Raw genomic sequence first — 20,656 nt, forward strand, 5'->3', positions numbered from 1 at the left:
AATCAGATTTGCCGAACTCTGTTGAATGGGTCAATTTGTAGATCAATTGGACAAAACAATGGTTAATATCTATATGTAGATAATAGTAAAGCAAATGAATGAAATTGAAATATGACTAACTAGATCAAATAATGTTTCTAAATTGGAGTGCAATTCTCAAGTAGATTGTGGACACAGAAATTGTTGTATCAAATTATCATAATCAAATCTTAGTCAAAAATAAAAGATTTGATTATGGCAGCTTAGCTGGAAATAATTTTTCTGGCTATTGTCATACTATTATAATAATTATCTGCCTGAGAAAGAAAAAAAAAACACTAAACCATGCTTAAATTTGGTCATTCTCTCACATGGTATGTCTTATTATGATGAAAACTCTCTAACCATGAAGGAACTGCTGATAAAAAAGCTACTGGCAATTTGAAATTATGAAAGACTCCAATGTACACAGGAGGAAAGACCTAACTCTGAGAACAAGAGATGAGATATCATGTATAGGACCAAAAATATATACAGTATCATTGATAATAATAAAAAAGGGTTCCTATAAGATTTGCATCTATATGTTGCTACTCATACACCCTCAATACACGAAAGCGGGAAAAATCTGACCACTGAGATCGATTGCAATCATAAGCTCTGTGATGCATGACAGAAAGCATTATAATGATTAATCTAAATATTCTCTATTTCAATCAAACGTGCAGAGTTTCCACAAGATACAAAGATAAGCCTAATACTCTTTGGCCTTTCTTCTTAGTTCGTTGAGCTCTTTTTCGATATCCATGTCGCGAAAGGCTGAAGAGGCATTTGAGCTGCTAACTGCAGTTCGACCAGCAGGAAGCTCTCCCTTCTACAGAAAAGTACCAAGTTCACATTAATGGATAAGGATGTATTCCAGGATCATGGTTTTCAAATATTGTAGTAAGTTGCAGTTTACATGTGGGCATAAAATATTTAACATTGACACACTAGTATAAATCGGCTTTACACATCATGATTCAAAGCTGTTGAGATTTCCAAAGGAAACCAAGAAATGTTCAATGGAGAACATGGTACAACAACCACCCAGTTTGTCATGATAAGTAACCTTTTATGATTTTATCTAACAAAGGCAGTATTAACAGCAAATTTAGAAGGAAAAAGTATCTACTCATAATGTTTTGGTTCAAACCAGCAAAATCTGCAAAACCTCACTAGAGGTGAGGTGCACTTCAGAACAACATGGTGGAGAATCCAATTTTCAGATGTACAGTAGCCTCATGAAAACGACCAGAGATTATATAAATTATACACAGAACTTGAGGATTCTAATATCCAGAGTGTACTATGCAACTATGCAATTAGGCACATAAACACAAATTCTGAGCGAGCAATACTCATTTTGTGCTCATGGTTCCATTTGGAGAGTCATGAATTAACAAATATGCAGCATAGTTTTATGTCCATTATTAATAACAAAGCTTGGGCATGATGTGCTATGTATAAAATTTATCTAGCAAGTTTCTCATCACAATATAATTCAAGAGAGACATTACCGGTGAGCTCGCTGACAACTCTCTCTTTAACTTTGCAAGATCATCATCCACTGATGAACTCTCAAGTAATGCAAACTGCAAAAGTCAAACAGCATTTGCATTAAACATTGAAATGATTTTGCTTGCATTAATATAAGTAATCTTTACCTTCCCTTCTAGATCATCTGTTGTTAACTGATTAAGGGCCTCTGCTTGGGATTCCATAGCCATAACTGCAAGGAGAAGATGTAAAAATTTTGCCAACAAACTTCAGATGATACCATCATGTCCCCTAATCCCAAAACCAAAGTTATTTAGACACAAGTCACCATCATGTTCAAAAAGTTCTGCAATAAATCTTAAGTTTCTATCAATAAATCAATAGACAAGGAGACAAACATCAAGTCAAGTGCATGACCAGCAAAGCTTTTTGACAAAGTTGCAGTGATTAAAGAAAATCCAAATTAATGAGATGTATCAAAATTACAGTATCATGCTCACTAGGAGCATTTCTGTAACAAAAAAAGTTAAACTTCTAGAAATATATTAAGTCTGCAAAAGTTATTGCACCCGATAATATTACTAAAAGACGACACTATAGTAAGAACTCCACATTTAGTATCATTTGATTTATATTTTCTGTATAATGCAAATGATCAAACTAAGTTTAATAGAAGCAACTAGCAGTCTAGAATGACAATATGACCAAAATATAGCTTAATTTCTAGTTCAAGAGACAGTAGAATAAGGTCATTCTTGATGAATTCAATGACCTAATTTTGTCACTCTAGCAATTTTGAACCGAATAATTTTTGTGTGAATTCAAAACAAGGTGACAATTACACTTGGATATCAGAAATTTCAGAACAGCCCACCTTTTTCCTCCATCTTTTCAAATGCTGAAAGAGCACTGCTTGTGTTCACATTTCCCAACATCTCACTGACCTTTGTTGCAGTCCTAACAAAGTCATATCCAACCAATTAGTATCACATGGAGACAGAAGAAAATTAAATGTCTTCGTTAAAGCAGGATCAAGAACAGACTTTGCTGATTGTGCACGAGCTTTTAGAGTGTCTTTCTTTGACCTGGCCTCCTGTATCTTGCTCTCCAAAAGCTACATAACACGAACACCAAAAAAATTAATCTCATGCTACCCACATAAATTTTCAGTAAGGACAAGTGAAGCAAATGCATCTGCTTGCCAGGGGGGGAAAACTAGTTGTTTATTTTCATCAAAACCATTGTGGGCAATTATACATCAATGTTTTAAAAAAATGCCACATTTACTGTTATTAATGCTAACTACCGTTAGTAGATGATGGGATATCACAGAGACATTTTCCCTAAATACAATAACATACTATCTTCAGAAATTATGACAATATATTACAGATATCATCTACGAGAAAGTGCCACAAGGATATTTTAAAGGAATAGCAATTGCACTCCCAACAAAAGAGCACTAACCAGAAAAACATTGCACCAATACCATAAGCATTCAGAGGGCAGGCCAACTAGCTAATGATCTAAAAGGTTACTAAAGGATGAATTAAGATGCTAAAGTATACACACAATTAGTAATAACATATACAGAGACATATGTGATTAATTTTAAAAAAAATGAATTTGCAAATGAAAAATATAAACTCTAGTTTAAAATAACAAATACACAATGAAAAATAAAGTCAAAGTAAGAATTTATAAAACTATGAGAAGTTATCTATCCATATTCCACCTAGGAGGACTGTTTATGCAGCCACATATTTTGCATATCTAGCCATAACAAATACTGAGGCTTTGTCAAGTGTTAAATCATGTGTCACCTCTGCACATATGACTGATTTAATTGCATTTTGGAAAGCTGACTCAGAGTTTTTTTCTTTGTTAAGACAGAAAGAGACTAGATGGGTGATTTTTCACAGGATCAAATTTTCTGAAATTATGCTCCATTCTTTTCATTCCCTTACTATATAATTGTTGTTTCCTTTTTCTGCTACCACTTCATTCTCCAACTCTTTTTCACTACTTTCATGTTTATACATTTTGCAATTAGCATGAAAATTTACACTGTAAGCTAATAAGTAAGATTGATAAATCCATTATTTAATTGTAGATGCTTGTGATTGGTTAGTAGATCGTGATGCTTGAGATTGGTCACATTACTAAGAGGCATGCCTTGTCTCATGCCTAGCACCTGGGCTCCAAGAAAATTTGGCTACTTTATGTGGCTTGAACTTTTAATTCAAACCTCATGTCAGCACAGGTTAGAGTATGCCATGCCATAAAGGTATCGGCACGCACCATGATAACTAAAACCAGAGTTGTTGATATCGAGTTAGGTCAATTTATAATGTGTGATGACTGGCAAGAATGGCATCAAACCATGCCAAAAAGGTACCAGTAAAGGCCTATGGAAAAAAACTACAAACCTTGGTAGAAAACAAATAAATATAGACATAAAATCTTACAGAATGGGACAAGCAAAGAACTGTAATGTTATATTTAACATTCAAAAGCATGCCCTAATAATACAATAAAAAAATAGTGCAGTTGTCAAGAGTGAAAGTCAACAAAACAAATGTCGCAAAGTCAAACTTAAGTGTCCAAACAAGATTAAATTGACAAAAGAAATTAAAAGATAGAACAACCAATCAAATTGTAGAGGTACTCATTAACAAATACTAGGAGCTATGATGACCACAGAACGTAAAGGAGTTGTATAAAGCATTAAAGCTACTGTAAGTGCTGTACGGACCTTAGTATTCGAAACAAGATTGTCAACTACACCCTTCTGTTGATCAAGCTGAGCTTTTAAAGAGCTTGCATTGTCCTGAAACATATTAATAATTTAGAGTTTAGAGAATAAAAAAAACACCTGCATGATCATTTCATTCCAATGGCCCAAAACATGATGTGGAAAAGTGAATGTGTGGAAATGTGATGCATGACATTGTAAAAGACTGAAAAGTGAAATTATATTATGTCAAACATATGTTTTACTTTCTAATATCATAGACTTTGGTTTTAATTTTCAAGAAGCGATACTATAACAGATATCTTAAATATTTCGAAATAAAGACCAATCTGGTTTATGATTATATACCTGATCGAAGAACAGGGTGGGGTTTGGTACTTCAACAAGATTGCTCCTTGGCAATCTAGATGGCAAGGGTTTGACTCATGGAAGTAGTATCCTATTTACAAGGGTAGTGATATGCAATGATTTCAATAGGCGCTCGGGCGCTCGGGCAAGGCGAGGCGAGGCGAGGCCCAAGCACCTCGCTTCATTTCCAAGCGGTGTGCTTCAAAGAGGCGTCGCCCGAGCGCTCGCCCAAGCGCTAGGCGCTTTGGGCAAGCGCCCGGGTTAAACCAAGCGATCGAACCAACGTTTTAGGTATGGTTTGGTCTCTGGTGCTTTAGTTGGTTCAATCGAACCAACTAAAGCACCGATATCAACCTTCCTCTCGCAAATTCCCAACCCTAACCCTGCTCGTCGATGTCGCTGCCACTGTCGTCGCTCCCACTCCCGTTGTTCACTATTACCGTTGCCGCTGCTCGCTGCTACTGCTGCCACTATCGTCGCTCGCTGCTCCCGCTCCCACTGTCATTGCCGCTACCACTATCACTGCTTGTCGCTCCCTCTCCCGCTGCTACTACTACCACTGCCATTGTCGTCGCTCATTGCTCCCGCTCCCGCTACCGCTTCTCACTGCTACCACTGCTGCTGCCATTGTCACCGCTCGCCTCTCCCGCTCCCGCTTCCGCTGTCGTTGCCCGTTGCTACCTCTTCTCACATCGACTCAATAGTATACTGTTAACAGTATATTAATAGTATACTGTTAACTGTATACTAGTAACAATATATTTTTATTTATTAGATTAATAATATATTATTTTGATTTTAATACTGCTAATTTTTATTTATTTGAAATTATTGTTATTGTTTTAAATTTTGAGATTTTTTTTGTTAATGTGATATTGTGATTTTGTAAGATTTTTTTAGTTTAATATCATATTTTTATTTAAATAATTATATTTATTAATTATATTATATATTTTTATATTTTAGCGCCTCGCTTCGCTTGAGCGAGCGCTTAGTGCCTCGGGCGTTATTGGACCTTGGCACCTAGCACTTTTTAAATCACTAGTGATATGTATATCAGACCTTCCTGGACCCAACACTAGCAGGAGATTTTTGCACTAGGTCACCCCATTTTATACATAATCTAAGAACATGACCAATAATATCACCTAATAAGATGACATGTTCAGAATGTTATACTACAAAATGCTTCGGAGGACTGTTACAGTTGTGGAAATGGTTGGTTAGTGTTTGATTTATGCAAATAACCTCCCTATTTATAGAGTAAGGCTACATACATTGACCCTCAATAAATCTTTTCAATTAATGATCTAAGCACATGATAGGTACCATCACCTAATAAAACGACATGATTAGTACTTTATACCAAGGTTCGCAATACTTCAAACGAGTCTTACCCTGGCTAGCAAAATATGATTCTTAATATGAAAGACAAATAATGCAAAAGAAAAAGCCCGAACGAAGACCATTAGTTCTCAAAACAACCAAAAATAGTATACATCCAAAAAACAGAAGTTTGCCAAGTATTAAGGTACCAATACCCTATAGGTCTGACGAAGAAACATAACAAGGCCCACAGATATGATGCCAGTAATCATAATAGATAAATAGCCTAAAAATTAAGGCACTCTAATATCTTTTCAGGTATATCCTCTTAATTAGCAAGTGAATAACGATGGATATATCTGATTACTCAAATTTCTAGTAGGTACCTACAGCATAAGATTTTCGCCTCTTAAGAGCCTCACGTGCAAGGTCCTCATCTCCTTTTGCAAGAGCAAGCTGAGCCTTTCTGTACCTGCATTTAGAGAAAATGTTTAAAAGGATATTCTTTTGCACATTAAGTAATTATACTCTCGAAATATCATTACCACTCATCAGATGCCAGCTGAGCAGCTTTATATTTGTTCTCCAGCCGTTTCTGAGATGCTAGAACCTTGAACATTTTATAGAGTGAAAAGTTAGCAAAAAAAGCAAGAAAGAAATACTAGTATCCAAATCAATTTTTTGGTCTTGAGGTGTTCAAGGTTGGAACATTGTTTTCTCCTCATTTGGTGGTTTTAGGGTGTTAAAGGTAGATCGAGAAACATGGGAATCAAATGACTCATGAATGCAATTATATGTAAAAGAAAACAAAGGTAACTTGGTCCCTTTAACAGTGACAAATTACAGAAATAAGTATATGTTCCTTCACAAAAGCATGGAAAAAAAGTGTTAGTTATTTTAGAAGTCTGCGCACAAATCAACAAAGTTTTATCCCTCCAAAAGTACTTAAAACGACATATTTCCTCTTCTGACAAATGGTCTGAACTCCCCAAGGAACGAAAAACATGTTTTCCCTTGCATTTTACAATCAGATGATTTATTGAGTTTGTGTGACACTAAACAAGACCTGACAATTATGTGCAGCTTAAGCCGCAGTTAAGAGCATGACCATCATTAACTGTAGTTTCTTTTTTTTAACTCTAAAGTTCCTTGGATTTGGGTATGATCAATTTAATGTACCTGTGCTGTGGCCTGGCGCATCTTTGTTAAATCATCAGTCATTTCGAGAACAGCTTGCTCTAGGATCTTTTCTGGATCTTCCATAGTACTCAAGAGTGCATTTGCATATGACTGAGCAGTTAGGAAAGGAACAAACTTAACAATTAGTACTGATAGGAAACAGCGAGAAGTGCAGAAAGAAAATTCCCGTTATTGAAGCAATAAATTTTGTTGAAAGGTGAATCTGACCTTGACTACCCTAGCTAACCGATCAAATAAATTCATTTGAGCACCAAGAGCACCTCCACCATGTCGGCTACATTTTAAAGGCTTGATTCTCAACATATGTATTCCTGTGGCTTTAAGGGCTCCCACTGCAATAAATCATCAAGCAGCAAAGATCCCAGACACCATAACTACTTAAAATGAATTCATATGCATGCAGAAAAAATTCAATAGAGAATATACAATTGGTAAAACTTGAATGTAGAACCCCATTCGCCAAACATAATCAACTTCCTATTACATATAATATTCATGATTTATTAGGAGATATAAGCATTACATCTTTCTTTGGAGAAAAAAATCGACGGAGACTACTTCAAACAGTTTGGACATTAGCCTTGCTGTTGCTGTATTAGGAGATATGTGCATGCTCACAAATTTAATATGCTGCTTCTTTATGATTTTCATCCATGATAAAGTTAATTTTTGCATTGACATTTACATGATCTCAAGTCAAGGTCCCATGGGACTTCATATGTTACATCATGGATCTGAGAAATCAGCTAATCATGTGATCGAGTTTACTAAAGATCTCTAACCAAAAGTTGACCAATTATCATCATTTTCTCATTGCCACTAACAAATTCATGATACTTAGGCGAAGATAAGTGGACTTTCCTTGGGTGTAATTCTGCAGAATTTCTTTTAAAAACACTTCTGCATGCAATTTCTTGTGTATAATGAGCCGATTTTTTATATTTTCTTTAAAGAACATCTCACTTCATTCAAGCTCTTTATATTACAGGTGCCCACCACTATTTCATGACTCATGTGCGCGTATAACAGAGCACAACCACCTCAGAAACTTGATGCAATCATCGCTTCTTCCCATCTCTTTCTTAGTGAAGAATTAGAAGGTGATTCAAAACCATATTCTGATTGGACACCTCGCTTCAAGTGATAACCAAGATGCCATTTTCAAAACGTCAGTAGAATTTATCACCATCGGAACCCAAAACGTCAGCAATTTGGCATGTCACAAAGTTGAGATTATGGCACAATTCATCATCCAAAATCTCGAAGGTCTTCAAAACTCCACAATGACGGCACCATTCCACCGCCTTTAATCCCTAACCAGTTAATCCTATTGCACAATCAAAACACCAGGAAATCCTAAAACCTAGCAAGAAACCGTGTAATCCTCTGAATCAAGAGAGTCCAAAAGGGGAGATTTCCCAAACAATCGTACCTCCTCCGTTAAAGAACGAGGTCCCGAGCGTTCGGCTCAAGACGAGAGCCCGACGCGAAGGAGCCCCGAAAGCACAAGACGACGACGACGGTGGCGCAAAGCTCAACGACGCCTTCATCGCCATCCTCAGCAGCAAACCAAACCCCTTCCACCGAGACGACGAGAACAGGATCACAAATCCCTAATCGTGAGCGATGATTGATGCGGATTTCTCTTCCCTCACTCGATTGCGGAAGCGGAACCCACGGAGTGCGGGCCACACTGCGAACCACGCATCAAGATCTCTCGTGGCTGTCCACCATCCGTCCCCGATCCATTACATCCACGGATCTGATCGCGTGGGCGACTCATCAAACGGATGTCACCCACGTCCGGGTCACGTCGAGATTCGCGTTCCATCAGATAGGATCCACATGCATGAATTATCGTGCAAGATATCATCAGGGCTCCTCATGTGCGGTATTTTTGTTGTTCGGTATTTTTTCTAAATGAATTGTTTCCAAGAAAATAATTTTTACCCTTTTTTTAGTTTAAATTTATTATAAATGTGAGTCTGAATTTTTCTTAAAGAGTACCATAATTAAAAATGATAATTATGGTCTTCGATCATAGCATATTTAAAAAATGAATCAGGTCAGATTGATGATAAAAATGATGCTAACAGTACCATTATCCAACCCTTAATCCAAGAATCATATGGAGATTTAGATTAGAATGTTGGTAGAGAATTAGCATAGAAGAAAAAAAAGAAAACCTTTTGCTTGAGGAGGTCAACGTTATTATTTATTATGGGGTTTGACTCAAATTGGAATCAAAACTAGGATGATTAACAAAAATTATCTTGTATATTTAGTCATCGTTAGTATTTCGGTTCATACACTTTAAAAAATTATATTAACATATTTAGAGTTAAAAAATATTTAACTCTATTTCTCGACATAAATAATTTTACTAATAAAAAAATAAAATTAATAGATACTTTGATAAAAGGCTGAAGAGCAAGGTCTACGTTTCGGATCCACCGTCACTACTCATATCTTTTGCGATTGTCCATACTCCGTCTCGAGGAGGAGGACCGGTGAAGATTCAATTCTCGATCTTACCTCTCTTTACCATGCCCATCACATCCACATGACCCTCAATCTCGAGGAGTGCTTTCGATGGTACTATTTTGAGAACTACAAATTGTAACTCATCTTTAACTTCTATGTCTTTTTCTTGATTCTCTTGAGTTACACTGGATCTTCTTCGTATAGATCGTCGGCTTCTTCATCGTTAACAATACCTTGAGAGATTTATAGGAGGACTATTGAAGAATCCAAAATAATAACTAAGAATTATTTTGTTATTTTTTTTTCTTTTATGTCATTCTTGTATGTGACAATACGTGTCATATCTTTCATCAAACATGATTAAATATTTTATTTTTATAACTATAAGGATATCAATATAATTTTAAATTTAAGAATCGAAATACTAAACTCTATTGACTACAATATGAATCTACAGTATTTCTATCCGCACCGCCCTCATCATCCCGTGCTCCTATACATAAAGCTTTGACGGTACAAATAGGGTGAGAAGAAGGGAAGGAGAGGTGGGGAAGAAGACGTGAGGAAGAGAGAAAGAAACGTGAAAAAATGGTGTGAAGTCCCACTTCTCTACCCAAATCCGACCAAAGTTTCTCGTTCTCCTCATCTCCGTCGTTGGCCAATCATTTGCCCTCCCCAGCAATCGCATAGAAGGGGATAAGAGAAAAGTTGATTGGTCAATAGGGATATTTTTTTGTAAATTTTTATTTTATTATATTTGGATAAATTTTTAAATTTTCTTTGTCAACTCATCGTCCAATTTCTTGATTGAATTTTTTTTTTTCTCTATGAACATAGAAACAATGTTTGATAGAAGATAAGATTTCCCCAACTATATAAGAAAATCTCTGTTGAGAGAAATCTTCCCTCCTATATAAATAGGAGAGGGATATGTTAATGTATTAAAGCTTCTTAGTTAAAGTTTCTTTAATAATTTTTCTTATCTTATATTTTTTTCAACAATAATTATTCTTTCTGGACGATTAAAAAATTAGATAGAAATATTAATTATTCTTTGTGAATGGTAAAAATAAAGGCTATCTTAACAAAGGGGAAACTTCATAATACCGGGAAAGAGAAAATGATGAATATCGATGAAGGGAAAATAAAAGTTGATCAAAGTGTCATGACAATCTTATTCACATGTATATCTAATGAAGCACTTTGAGAGATTATCGCAGAACAAACAACAATAAAAGTTTGGGCCAAATTGATAGTCCTATGTTAGGACAAAATTCTTACGATGAAGATTGACTCTCAAATAGAGATTGTATATATTACAAATGATAAAAGAAATATCAATGAACTAGCATATTAGCATTATCTTATTCATAATCATGGATATGGAGAATTGGGCATCCCAATTACCGAAAATGATAAGACCCTTTATTATTATGTTATCTTCCTATTTCATATAAAAATTTTCATGGAATGATTTTATATGGGAAGAATATCATTTCTCTAAATACAATAATTTTAATTTTGGTGTCAAAAGAAGTTATAAACTCATAGCTATACTAGGCCACGAGATAAATGACTTTTGGACTCGAGGTGTTTGTTTCATATGACACTTCACCGGAGTTAGTTCTCCACCTATGAACTCACCCAAGAAATAAGAGATATGCTTATAGGAACAACCCGTTGTAGTTGAAATTTAGACGCACGAGAGAGTTGTGGGGTCCCTAGCAAAGGTACGATGGATTCTTGAGTTAAAGAAATATTTAGTTTTTGAAGAAAGCCCTCCACCCTTCTTCTCTCTCTCGCTCCCGGAAACAGAACAGTAGAAGATAGGATGAGAAGATGTGAGGAAGAGAGAAGGAAGACATGAAGAGGCAATGTGAAGTCTCACTTCTCTACCCAAATTCGATCAAAGTTCTTCGTCCTCCTCGTCTCCGACGTCGGATCGCTAATCTCCGTTGCCGATCGGCCACTACGCTCTCGGCAACAATCAACTACAGAGAAGAAAAAAAAAGAGAAAATTGATTGATTAACAGGTAAACAGAAGAAAATTGTTGCCTTCATCGCTGTCATGGTCATGATTCAACGCTCACATAGTTTTTACTTGAATTTATATGAACCCATAATATTATGTTCGTATTTTGTCCTACCACTAAGCAATTTTCATCATAATTTAGCCTTAGTCAAACACTATAAGCCATAAATAATATATTATTATTTTCAGCTAATAAAGACTCAACAACATTCGAAGCTCGATCGATTCGAGGATGACGTACTAGCGAAAGTAGTTCGTAATCAACTCGTGCTCCTCTTGTTGGACGCACGAGAATATTACTGTAAATATTTCATGGGGATGGTTGGTAACTAATCCGAGATAATTGGTAGTGGACTTGAACTGCTTATTAGACTCTCATCCACGTGAGCGGTATCAGATTGTTTGGACCATTTTTCCTCCATGGGCTTTATGTGTGCCTGTGTGGTCGGTGATTGTTGGTTGACTATATATATTCTCTATCACCAAATTATTATAATATTAAAAAAAAAATATTTTTTTAAATTAAATTATTAAATATTTTGTAACTCACAATAATTTCGAAATCAATGTCAAATAAAACAATTAACTTATTGAATTAATACTTAACTCTTATAATCCTTTTACGGTCGTAATCAATTGATTCGACTAACGAAACGGTTATGTGGATTGTGCGCACGACCGTTGCTTTCCGGGGAATCCTTCCCACAGCCCGGTTCGACCGAGTCACCCGGAAAGGGTTTCCGGGGTGACGTACACCCACGCGGACCGTCAATTTTGGGTCCCACATAAGTGGGTGGACGTATTCGATGATGGGTTCGGTCAATCGAAGTCTGCGTCTGTTCGAGCAGCAAACACCGCTTCGACCCATCAGCAGAATAACACGTGGGCCCACCTGGGTCGGTCGACGAGTGTTGACGATTGTCTGAGTGACCACGAGCAGCCAACACTCCGAAGATCCAATCGAAGCCCAAAAGGTGGCAAGTCGAGAAGGCGGGACTCGCGCGGAAGATTCCATGCTCCCGATGCGGGGCCCGCTGTGGCCCCACGTGGATTGCTTGAGACACAAGCGTTGGAAAAGATACGACGATTTCAAACAGAAAAAGAATACGAAACCAACTCCCGAGAGAAGAGACCAAATCATTATTTAATTCAGGGAAAAGAGGCATACCCCACCCAATCTTCTCATCCTCACCGTCCGATCTACTCCCCCCCATCACTCGAATCCGAACCCGCTTCCACAAAACGCCCCCTCCCCGCAGAATCCTCTCGCTCTCTCTCTCTCTCTCTCTCTCTCTCTCCAGAGAACGCTCGTCACTCCGGTCTCAGAAGTAGAAGAGGAAGGGAAAGAGGAGGAGACATGGGTCCTGCGAGAGACAGCAAAGCGCCGAAGAGGGACGGATCGAACCGTTTGGGTTCTCTAGGGGGGGCGGAGGGGCCGGAGACAAGGCCCGCGTTCACCGTTGACGGCGCCGACGAGGACGAGTGCCTGCGCCGGTCGGACGTGCTCTCCCGGGAGGAGGTGCTACGCCGCCGCGCCCGCCGGCTGAAGCAGCTTGCCGGATGCCACAGCCGCCAGTTCTGGGCCCTGATGGAGGAGGTGAGGGTGAAGCACCGGGATTACTATTGGGAGCACGGTGTGAGCCCCTTCGAGGAGGGCGAGGAGGATGGGGACGGTGGTGGTGGGAGAGGGCGGGAGGCGGGGGAGAATGGTGGGGCGGTCGGTGGGGCCGTTGAGGGGAGGGAGGATAATAGGATGGCCAGGGTCGGGGTAGGGTTAGGGTTAGGGTTCGGGAAAGGGGAGGGTAGCGGTGGGAGGAGGGGGGAGAGGAACCGGTGCGCGTTTGCTGGGTGCAAATCGAAGGCGATGCCTTTGACCAGGTTTTGCCATCCGCATATATTGGCGGACAAGAAGCAGACGCTTTACAAGGCCTGCAGTTATGTGACGAGGAGGTTAGGACTCTGAAATCTTTGAAATCTATAATTTTATTCTCTTTATTGTTTGAATTAGTGCTGAAATTGCTCAATTTTTTTGGGGTTTCTGTTTTGAGTGTTATGATTGATTCGTTAGGTTGTATACAATTGATTCCAAACCTCATGTTTTGAATTAATGTTGAATAACGATCGTAGGATGGGTTCGTCTGGAGTTCTTAACATTTTGTTGAATGTTCCTTTACGATCTCTTAGCTTCCTGATAGTGATGTAACATTTATGCATAATATTGATATGCATCTATCAATTTTCCTTATGCATGTAGAATTTTTTTCTTTAAGAGAATAGGACAGCAAGGGCAAGATATCATTATTTATTCATCTTATGAGCAGTACATGCTGGCATTGGGCCATGCACTGTCCCAGCTAGATGTTGGATTTGTAGATATATTCACAACTATACATGCCTATTTTTCATAAATTTTGCACCGACCAATAAATTTTGTCTGCCTTTGAGTTTTCCAGTATGCTGGTTTAATTCGACTTATTTTGTTTTTATCCAATAATAATTATGAATACTATAAGTTGGTTATCTCTGTTGATTACTGTTTAGTTTTTGCATTGCATATTTCATAGTAATGTGTACCTTTCCTTATATTAACTATATTCACTCATAGGAACAAGCAAAAGGACTTCTAAATTTGTAAAAGAAACTACAGAATAAGTAACATGTTAGGCATATACTGCAGATCCACGAATTAAATAACATACAAATCATAGCATGATGAAAAGTTCTATTTATACGGATAAGTTGAATTTTAACTCTTTATACCGTGTGCCTTGTCTTACAACTTCTTATGGTTGACGTTCATATGTTCCAAATATATATGCTCATATAATTGATATTTTTTTAATTTTAATATTTGATTTAGGATATTCACTGACCTAAAAAAAGAGGTATTTCTGTACTATTTTATAACTTGACAACGTGCTTATATGCATCTATACTGGCTCGTTGGTAGCACTTGTTTCTGACTTGGACAGTGCATAGGATAACATTCTTGCGCTACGATATCAAGTGATTGTTGTATTGGATCATACATAAGATGTCATCTGGATCTCTCAAATACTTGTTTAACTTAATCTGCAGCCTTCACCTAGAATACTGTTCAAAAGTTACCACTGATCAAGCATGGCCACTCTATTTGTTTTCAGTTTTTAAACTCACATTAGCCAAGTAGATTAATTCAAGCTAATTTTGATGCTTATGGATGAAAGCTAATTTTGTACCGATTTTGAAAAAGAAATTACTTTAAATGACAGATGTTCATAGACTTGCCTTACCTAACTTTTTTGCTACTAAGACTAACATGTGTTATAAGAAATCAGACAAATCAGCATGACTTGATGATGCATGGCTGCAGTCAAAGATAAAAGGAACCCTTTTATATACTGGTCAGGATCACGTTGTTTGTCACATGCCCCAGCTGTTTGTATTATATATGTCAAGGTCAACATATTGGAATCTTGATGAAATTTCTATAAAGTCCTACAGTTTTTTTTATAAAGGTATGACTAAAAGAGTTTGATATTTTTGGTGTTTTTACCTTTTTTTCCTACTTTTTTTTTATGATGGGTTGGGGGAGGGGGTGATGGAGACTGGAAAAAATTGTGATAACATGCTTTCTTTTGCTTGGCGTGACATAATATTTCTATTTCAACATGCGTTCATTAATTGATTAATTAATAAGATAGAGGAGCCATAAAAAATTTATTGCCTATATTTCAGGAAGAATATATACATTCTAGAAATGTGTGCATGTTGACCTAGCAGTGTGGAAGTTTCATTCTAAGGGTTGATTATTCTTTTAAGTGGTGACTCTAAGAGGACAGATGAATAGGGAGACTAGTAATTTGGTTAAAGATACATGATATCATTTACATAGTAATTATTACACAATCAAAGCTGAGTTATGTTATCTTATTTTTCAACTAGTCCATCGAAAGTAATTTATTTCTTTAAAAAATTTTAGGCCTTTTACCAAATGTGTGTGATACAATATGAAGGTCCCCCGAGAACAAGTAGTCCTATTTCCTTTAAGAAATTTGTGTACGAGAGTTTAAACAAAGTTAGAAATGTATACGAATATCAAAAGGGATGGGCCAGTGCGTGAGATTCCTACCATGCACCCAAGCCAAATGATGATGAGCAGTGGGCAATGGCAGGCTGACATCAGGAGACGGATGAGCGAATGTTGCAAGGGGTTGAGCACAAGAGAGTTGTATGTGAAGAGAGAAACCAAGAAGCAACTTTGTTCTTTTGGGACCCTAAACCATAGGTTATTTTGAAAAACAAACAACTCAAATCATTCGAAATTGAGTGGTTCACTATCAGGTTGACACTCAAATCAGTATGTAATACCTGGTGCATCCTGTCCGGGTGAAACATTAAATATTGATAGGAAATATACTCAATAGTAGTTTTTTCTTTGATCCTAGTAGAATGCGATGTTGGACTTAAAGTTTAATTGTTGACAGTACAAGATTTTGCAAGTTTAGAATTGAAGTTAGGGTATTAGTTGGTTATTAATTCTGAATGAAGCCTTCTTGTAAGAACTCAATAATGGAAATTGTGTTAAAATTAATTTATGAGAAAAGCAATGTTCAATGTTTAGGTTCATTTCAACAAGGTTGGTTGTTTGGATGAGTATACTACTAGGGAATACAAGATCTTTTCTCTTAACTTTGTATGTTGAGCAAGTTCTTTTATCTTACTACAAACAATTAAGCAAAGCCTCTTACATTTTAGTTAAAATGTGTCACTAGTATGTGGATTGCACAGGTGGCTCAATTTTTGTTGTATTGTACTTGATGTTGGGAACATATCTGGGTCACATGTTCAGAGCCAACTATAGTCTTCGTAATGAACTTTGTAGGAAATAAAGGTGGTTGGTTCAGAATCTCTGATTCTCCGTAACAAGGATTGCAGGAGTCCAACTCAGTTAGTTTTCTAGCAAGTACATCTTGTTTGTATGACGAACTTTTGGGAATATTGTAAGTTGAAAAAAAGCAAGTTAGCTATCATAGACTGCAAGTCTTGATGTTTGATTCTGAGGACACTTGAGTAGCAATAGCTCCTAGTTCCAATATTCTGTAAAGGTTTGTAGGCTTTAGTGTACAGAACTCTTATGTTGGGTTCTTAAAATTTCCCAAATTTTAATAGAATTACAATTGTAAGTTTTGTGATGCAAGATTTAATTTAGATTTTTTTGTTTCAGGTAAAAGATCCATTCTTGATAAAACAAAAAACAAAAAACAAAAAACCAACCATCAAATGAGTAGAAAAACTAAGCAATTAGTTTTTCATTTATTAGTTTGCTGTCACCATTATCATTCTCCTTCCTGTGTTCTCTTTTATTCCTTTATTACTATTATCTTCTATCTTGTTACTTCTCTCCTACTAGTGCTTTTACCATCATTCTGCTATTTCCTTTAGCTACTATTGACATATCATTTTATCCTTTGGAATGATGAACCGAGATACTTTTTTGATTATCTAGATACCAGTAATAGTAATTACCACCCATTTTAGTTTTATATCATTTTCAAAACCGTTTTTTATGAGTACTTATGTTGTGCCTCTTTTTTAACAAGACATGCCCTGTGTTTTGTGCTTAGGCTTCAAGAGGTCTTGATATGGTAATGTACCTGATCCTTTACACCTATGAAGTATATATATTTCCCTAACCATGAATTTTTCTGTTGAATCCATTTAGGTTCCTTAGATCTTGAGCTAATAGAATTTTCCCTACATAACTCTATGAAGATATCTGTGGTTAAGTTTGTTTTCTTTCAAGATATTTATCCCAGACGACTGATTGTCTGAATGTTGACACTACTTTGACTTAATTGTCACAAGATTTTTGTACTGTGATGCATTCTGATGGTACCTTGAAAGATATTGGCTGGTTTTCTTATAGGTGTTAATCTTTTGGGGCTTGTATTTATAAGTCCACTAGCTTTGCTGCTTACAAAATTGATTTAGGTTCATCCATGCATGTTGGCTAACTTTCATATTTCATCTGCATGCACTAGAAGAATCAGCCTTTAGATTTTAGATCTATTATTTTACAACAGATCTAAATTCTGGCAAGTAGGAATTATGATGCCTACTGCATACAATTCAACAGGCTTGCTTCAGATATGCTTATTATCTAGCAGCATTAAGCAATTTCTCCTTTTTGATGCAAGGCTGTTGATTATGTGGATAGCCATATGATGATTTCTAATGCTACTGTTTCACTTACAGTGGGCAAAGTGGGCCAATTACCTGCGGAAAGCCGGTTCTCAGAGTTGCTGTCCCCTCCCTCTGTCAGGTCCACTTTCAGAAGACTCAGAAAAGCATCACACAAGCTTTGAAAAGGGCTGGACATAACGTTTCAAGCAGGCCTGCCCCTAAGTTCAGTATTCTAATCGCTGAATACATTCACCAAATTCAATCAAGAAGAAGAGATGCAGTGAATTCTGCTATGGGTGGCATTGAGCATTAGGATTGAATTATTTTTATATGATTTTATTCGTGACTGCTTTTTAGCCTCCACTCATGGCAAAGAATCACTTCATTCTGGTTCTGGTCTGAACATCATCATGGTGAAAACAGCAGTTCCGCTCATTGATACGTTTTGAATATAACTAAAGGTATGCCAGCATTTTTCTTATGCTAAACAGCTTGCAAGCTTATGTTTTTAAATAGTTTGGCTTTTGTCCTTTCCTACTTCCATAATTATACAAAGAATTAAGTAGTTGATAATTTTTCATATGATTGTTTATTCTTTGTGACTGTCATCCCATTTGATGCCATTTTCCTGATATGAATCTTAGTGTCATTACTTGCAAGCCCTGTAAACTAACTTGTTTTGCTTTAGATATATTGCAGGCTTTCTACAGGAAGCTGGATATGAACAAAGATGGTCTTAGATCTTATTAATATTAGCAAGAAATTTGTTTCATGTGTATGATGCTTTGTGATATGGGCTGCAAAAGACCCTTTATTGTTATGGCAGCTGTGGAATCCTTGGATATACCTGGTTTGTTAGTGCCCTTTGGTCTATATGCTGCTAGGGAACCGAGCTCAAGGTTTTTCTGCCACATGTATGCACTGTTCTGTCTTTTGGGTAACATGCAAAATCAAATTCTCTGCTGCTCTGTTGCAAATTCACGGCATTATTCTTCAGTATTTGCATTCTCTGCCTGCTTTTTCTGGTTCAATTATTTGTCCAAATTGTTGCTAATTTGACCACAGTTTATAGATACTATATTTGCTCATCGTGGCAGTGAAGCAGATGGATATTAATTTGGTTGTTTCGTGGTAGAGAGGATTTGCTATAACGGAAAGGCATCTTATTTACCATGCTGCAGGATCAGAGCTCAGTGCCCGGATCACAAGCGTGACGTTGGTGTGGTGTATGGTTTACTGTATTTATTAACCTTTGTACTTCTGGCTGTTGGGTGGTACAATTCATGTTATCAGGTTCGGATTGCCTAGCGAGAGTGGTTCACTAAATTTGTCATGCTGCTTGAGTTGTATATATTTGTTCCCATTAAAATTAGACATGGCAAATGTAAATGTCTTTAGATTGTTACCTTTTTTTTTCCAAATCGTTCTAAACATCCAGAAATCTGCAACTTATCAAGCTTTGGTTGTATCTAAGCATCAGAAAAACATTATCTGCAACTTATCGTGCTTTGGTTGTATCTAAGCATCAGAATAACATTTGCCCCCTTCCCCTTGTCAAGTTTTATCTATAATCTGTAATTTTGTCCTGCAAGCTTTTTGCTGAAAGAAGTCAGCCGATACAATGTGTTTGGTTCCCTTTTAGTTTCTTTTGTCCTCGTCTAATATTTCAAGAATTGTTGATGTCTCTATATGTTTTTGGTTGTTACCTTTCAATTCACCAGCCTGAAATCTTGAATGTCTCATTATTTTGTTGCCCATCAGTGTTGGTTGGACAGTAGTGTGTGCAAATAGTTGTGTTAGATTTGTCTGACTCATTAGAACTGCATTCATCAGCAGCTGACAGACTGAATAGTGTATCATTTCATAAGGAGTTTTTGACATTACAACCTCCTGTTGTTATTGTTGTTGTTGACTTTTGATCATTCTGATGAACTTTGTCTTCATTAGAGAGACCTCCATGATTGGTTCCAAATGCAGGGGATAAGGAACTTTTATCATGTGAATAATAAGTTTTTTTTTTTTTTGAAAATTTCAGATCATTGTGGCTTCTGCATCCCTGGATTGTTCTCGTGTCTCCATTACACTGGCAGCCTTTAGTCCCCTCCCATGTTGATCCAGCACCAATCATATCAAGGCAAGATTGCAGTGGGAATGGGATATCTTTGTCACATCAAATAATTATATTTCTTGCAGACACAAGTCTAGTTATGATCTGTTCATTGAATTAGCCAACACAGGTGCAAAGGTAAATTGCACTTCTAACTGGATCCCCAATCAAGCTCTGTTGGATTCCATGCATATGCTACAACAGAGAAAGAGAGAAAGAGAGGACCAAAAATTCTATTAATAGCAATGTGACCCAAAATAGAACTCGATGATCTATGCAGCAGACTCCATTTAATTACTGCTTATTATACAATGTTGCCTTACACCTTTCTCCCACTTCTGATCATATATGTCAAAGTATGTAAGTAGTTTTCCACTGAGGAAACAAAACAGGAAATTTGATTTGGGCAGTGATAGCTATAAAGGTGCAAGCAAAACACACATTATAGCATCCAGCAATCAATTATTAGAGAAGCTGTCCTTCCTGTCTAATTGTAAAGAAGAAGCCACTTGCAAGTCTTAAAACAGTTCCATCTCCATCATCAAGCACAAGTACAATATTCAAACCCCATGTGGGGGGAGCTCATGGACTACTTGTTTGTTTTGACCTACCTTTGGTCCATGTGAACATTGCTTTTAATACAAAGCTTCTATTTGGAGCTTTGGAAAGTGGGGAACATTTTTCTCACTCACAAGCTTCCCAAGTGAAGACTGTGGAAACA

The 20,656-nt window shown here is 36.9% G+C and overlaps 2 protein-coding genes across 5 annotated transcripts; one reads left to right on the plus strand and one right to left on the minus strand.

Moving 5' to 3' along the window:
• Positions 1 to 468: 468 nt before the first annotated feature.
• On the minus strand, positions 469 to 8,862 carry LOC135633781 (membrane-associated protein VIPP1, chloroplastic-like). Of its 2 annotated transcripts, none has more exons than XM_065143682.1 (11): positions 8,580 to 8,861; positions 7,355 to 7,479; positions 7,127 to 7,237; positions 6,493 to 6,557; positions 6,338 to 6,419; positions 4,274 to 4,348; positions 2,562 to 2,632; positions 2,393 to 2,475; positions 1,686 to 1,750; positions 1,539 to 1,613; positions 469 to 853 (listed from the first exon to the last, which is right to left on the minus strand). In XM_065143682.1, exons 1-11 carry the CDS (start codon positions 8,701 to 8,703, stop codon positions 734 to 736), a joined length of 996 nt encoding a protein of 331 aa, XP_064999754.1. In that variant the 5' UTR covers positions 8,704 to 8,861; the 3' UTR covers positions 469 to 733. The 2 variants fall into 2 exon arrangements, 1 of the variants encoding a protein (XP_064999754.1); XR_010495150.1 differs by having other exon boundaries at positions 789 to 853; positions 1,686 to 1,809; positions 8,580 to 8,862.
• Positions 8,863 to 12,928: 4,066 nt separating this feature from the next.
• LOC135584392 (uncharacterized) lies at positions 12,929 to 19,284 on the plus strand. Of its 3 annotated transcripts, XM_065141648.1 has the most exons (4): positions 12,929 to 13,613; positions 17,901 to 18,289; positions 18,517 to 18,742; positions 18,926 to 19,284. In XM_065141648.1, exons 1-2 carry the CDS (start codon positions 13,021 to 13,023, stop codon positions 18,139 to 18,141), a joined length of 834 nt encoding a protein of 277 aa, XP_064997720.1. In that variant the 5' UTR covers positions 12,929 to 13,020; the 3' UTR covers positions 18,142 to 18,289; positions 18,517 to 18,742; positions 18,926 to 19,284. The 3 variants fall into 3 exon arrangements, with proteins under 3 accessions (XP_064997720.1, XP_064997718.1, XP_064997719.1); XM_065141646.1 differs by having other exon boundaries at positions 18,517 to 19,284; XM_065141647.1 differs by having other exon boundaries at positions 18,528 to 19,284.
• Positions 19,285 to 20,656: the final 1,372 nt, after the last annotated feature.

The sequence above is a fragment of the Musa acuminata genome, chromosome BXJ3-3 (assembly GCF_036884655.1).
Source record: "Musa acuminata AAA Group cultivar baxijiao chromosome BXJ3-3, Cavendish_Baxijiao_AAA, whole genome shotgun sequence".
Classification (NCBI taxonomy): Eukaryota; Viridiplantae; Streptophyta; class Magnoliopsida; order Zingiberales; family Musaceae; genus Musa; species Musa acuminata.

Coding starts and splice junctions, on each gene's coding strand:
- LOC135633781 (XM_065143682.1), bottom strand. CDS start 8,703: ATGGCGATGAAGGCGTCGTTGAGCTTTGCGCCACCGTCGTCGTCGTCT. Junction 6,558..7,126: donor TGCGCCAGGCCACAGCACAG/GTACATTAAATT, acceptor AAAATGTTCAAG/GTTCTAGCATCTCAGAAACG. Junction 2,476..2,561: donor GCTCGTGCACAATCAGCAAA/GTCTGTTCTTGA, acceptor TGACTTTGTTAG/GACTGCAACAAAGGTCAGTG.
- LOC135584392 (XM_065141646.1), top strand. CDS start 13,021: ATGGGTCCTGCGAGAGACAGCAAAGCGCCGAAGAGGGACGGATCGAAC. Junction 13,614..17,900: donor TGCAGTTATGTGACGAGGAG/GTTAGGACTCTG, acceptor TTTCACTTACAG/TGGGCAAAGTGGGCCAATTA.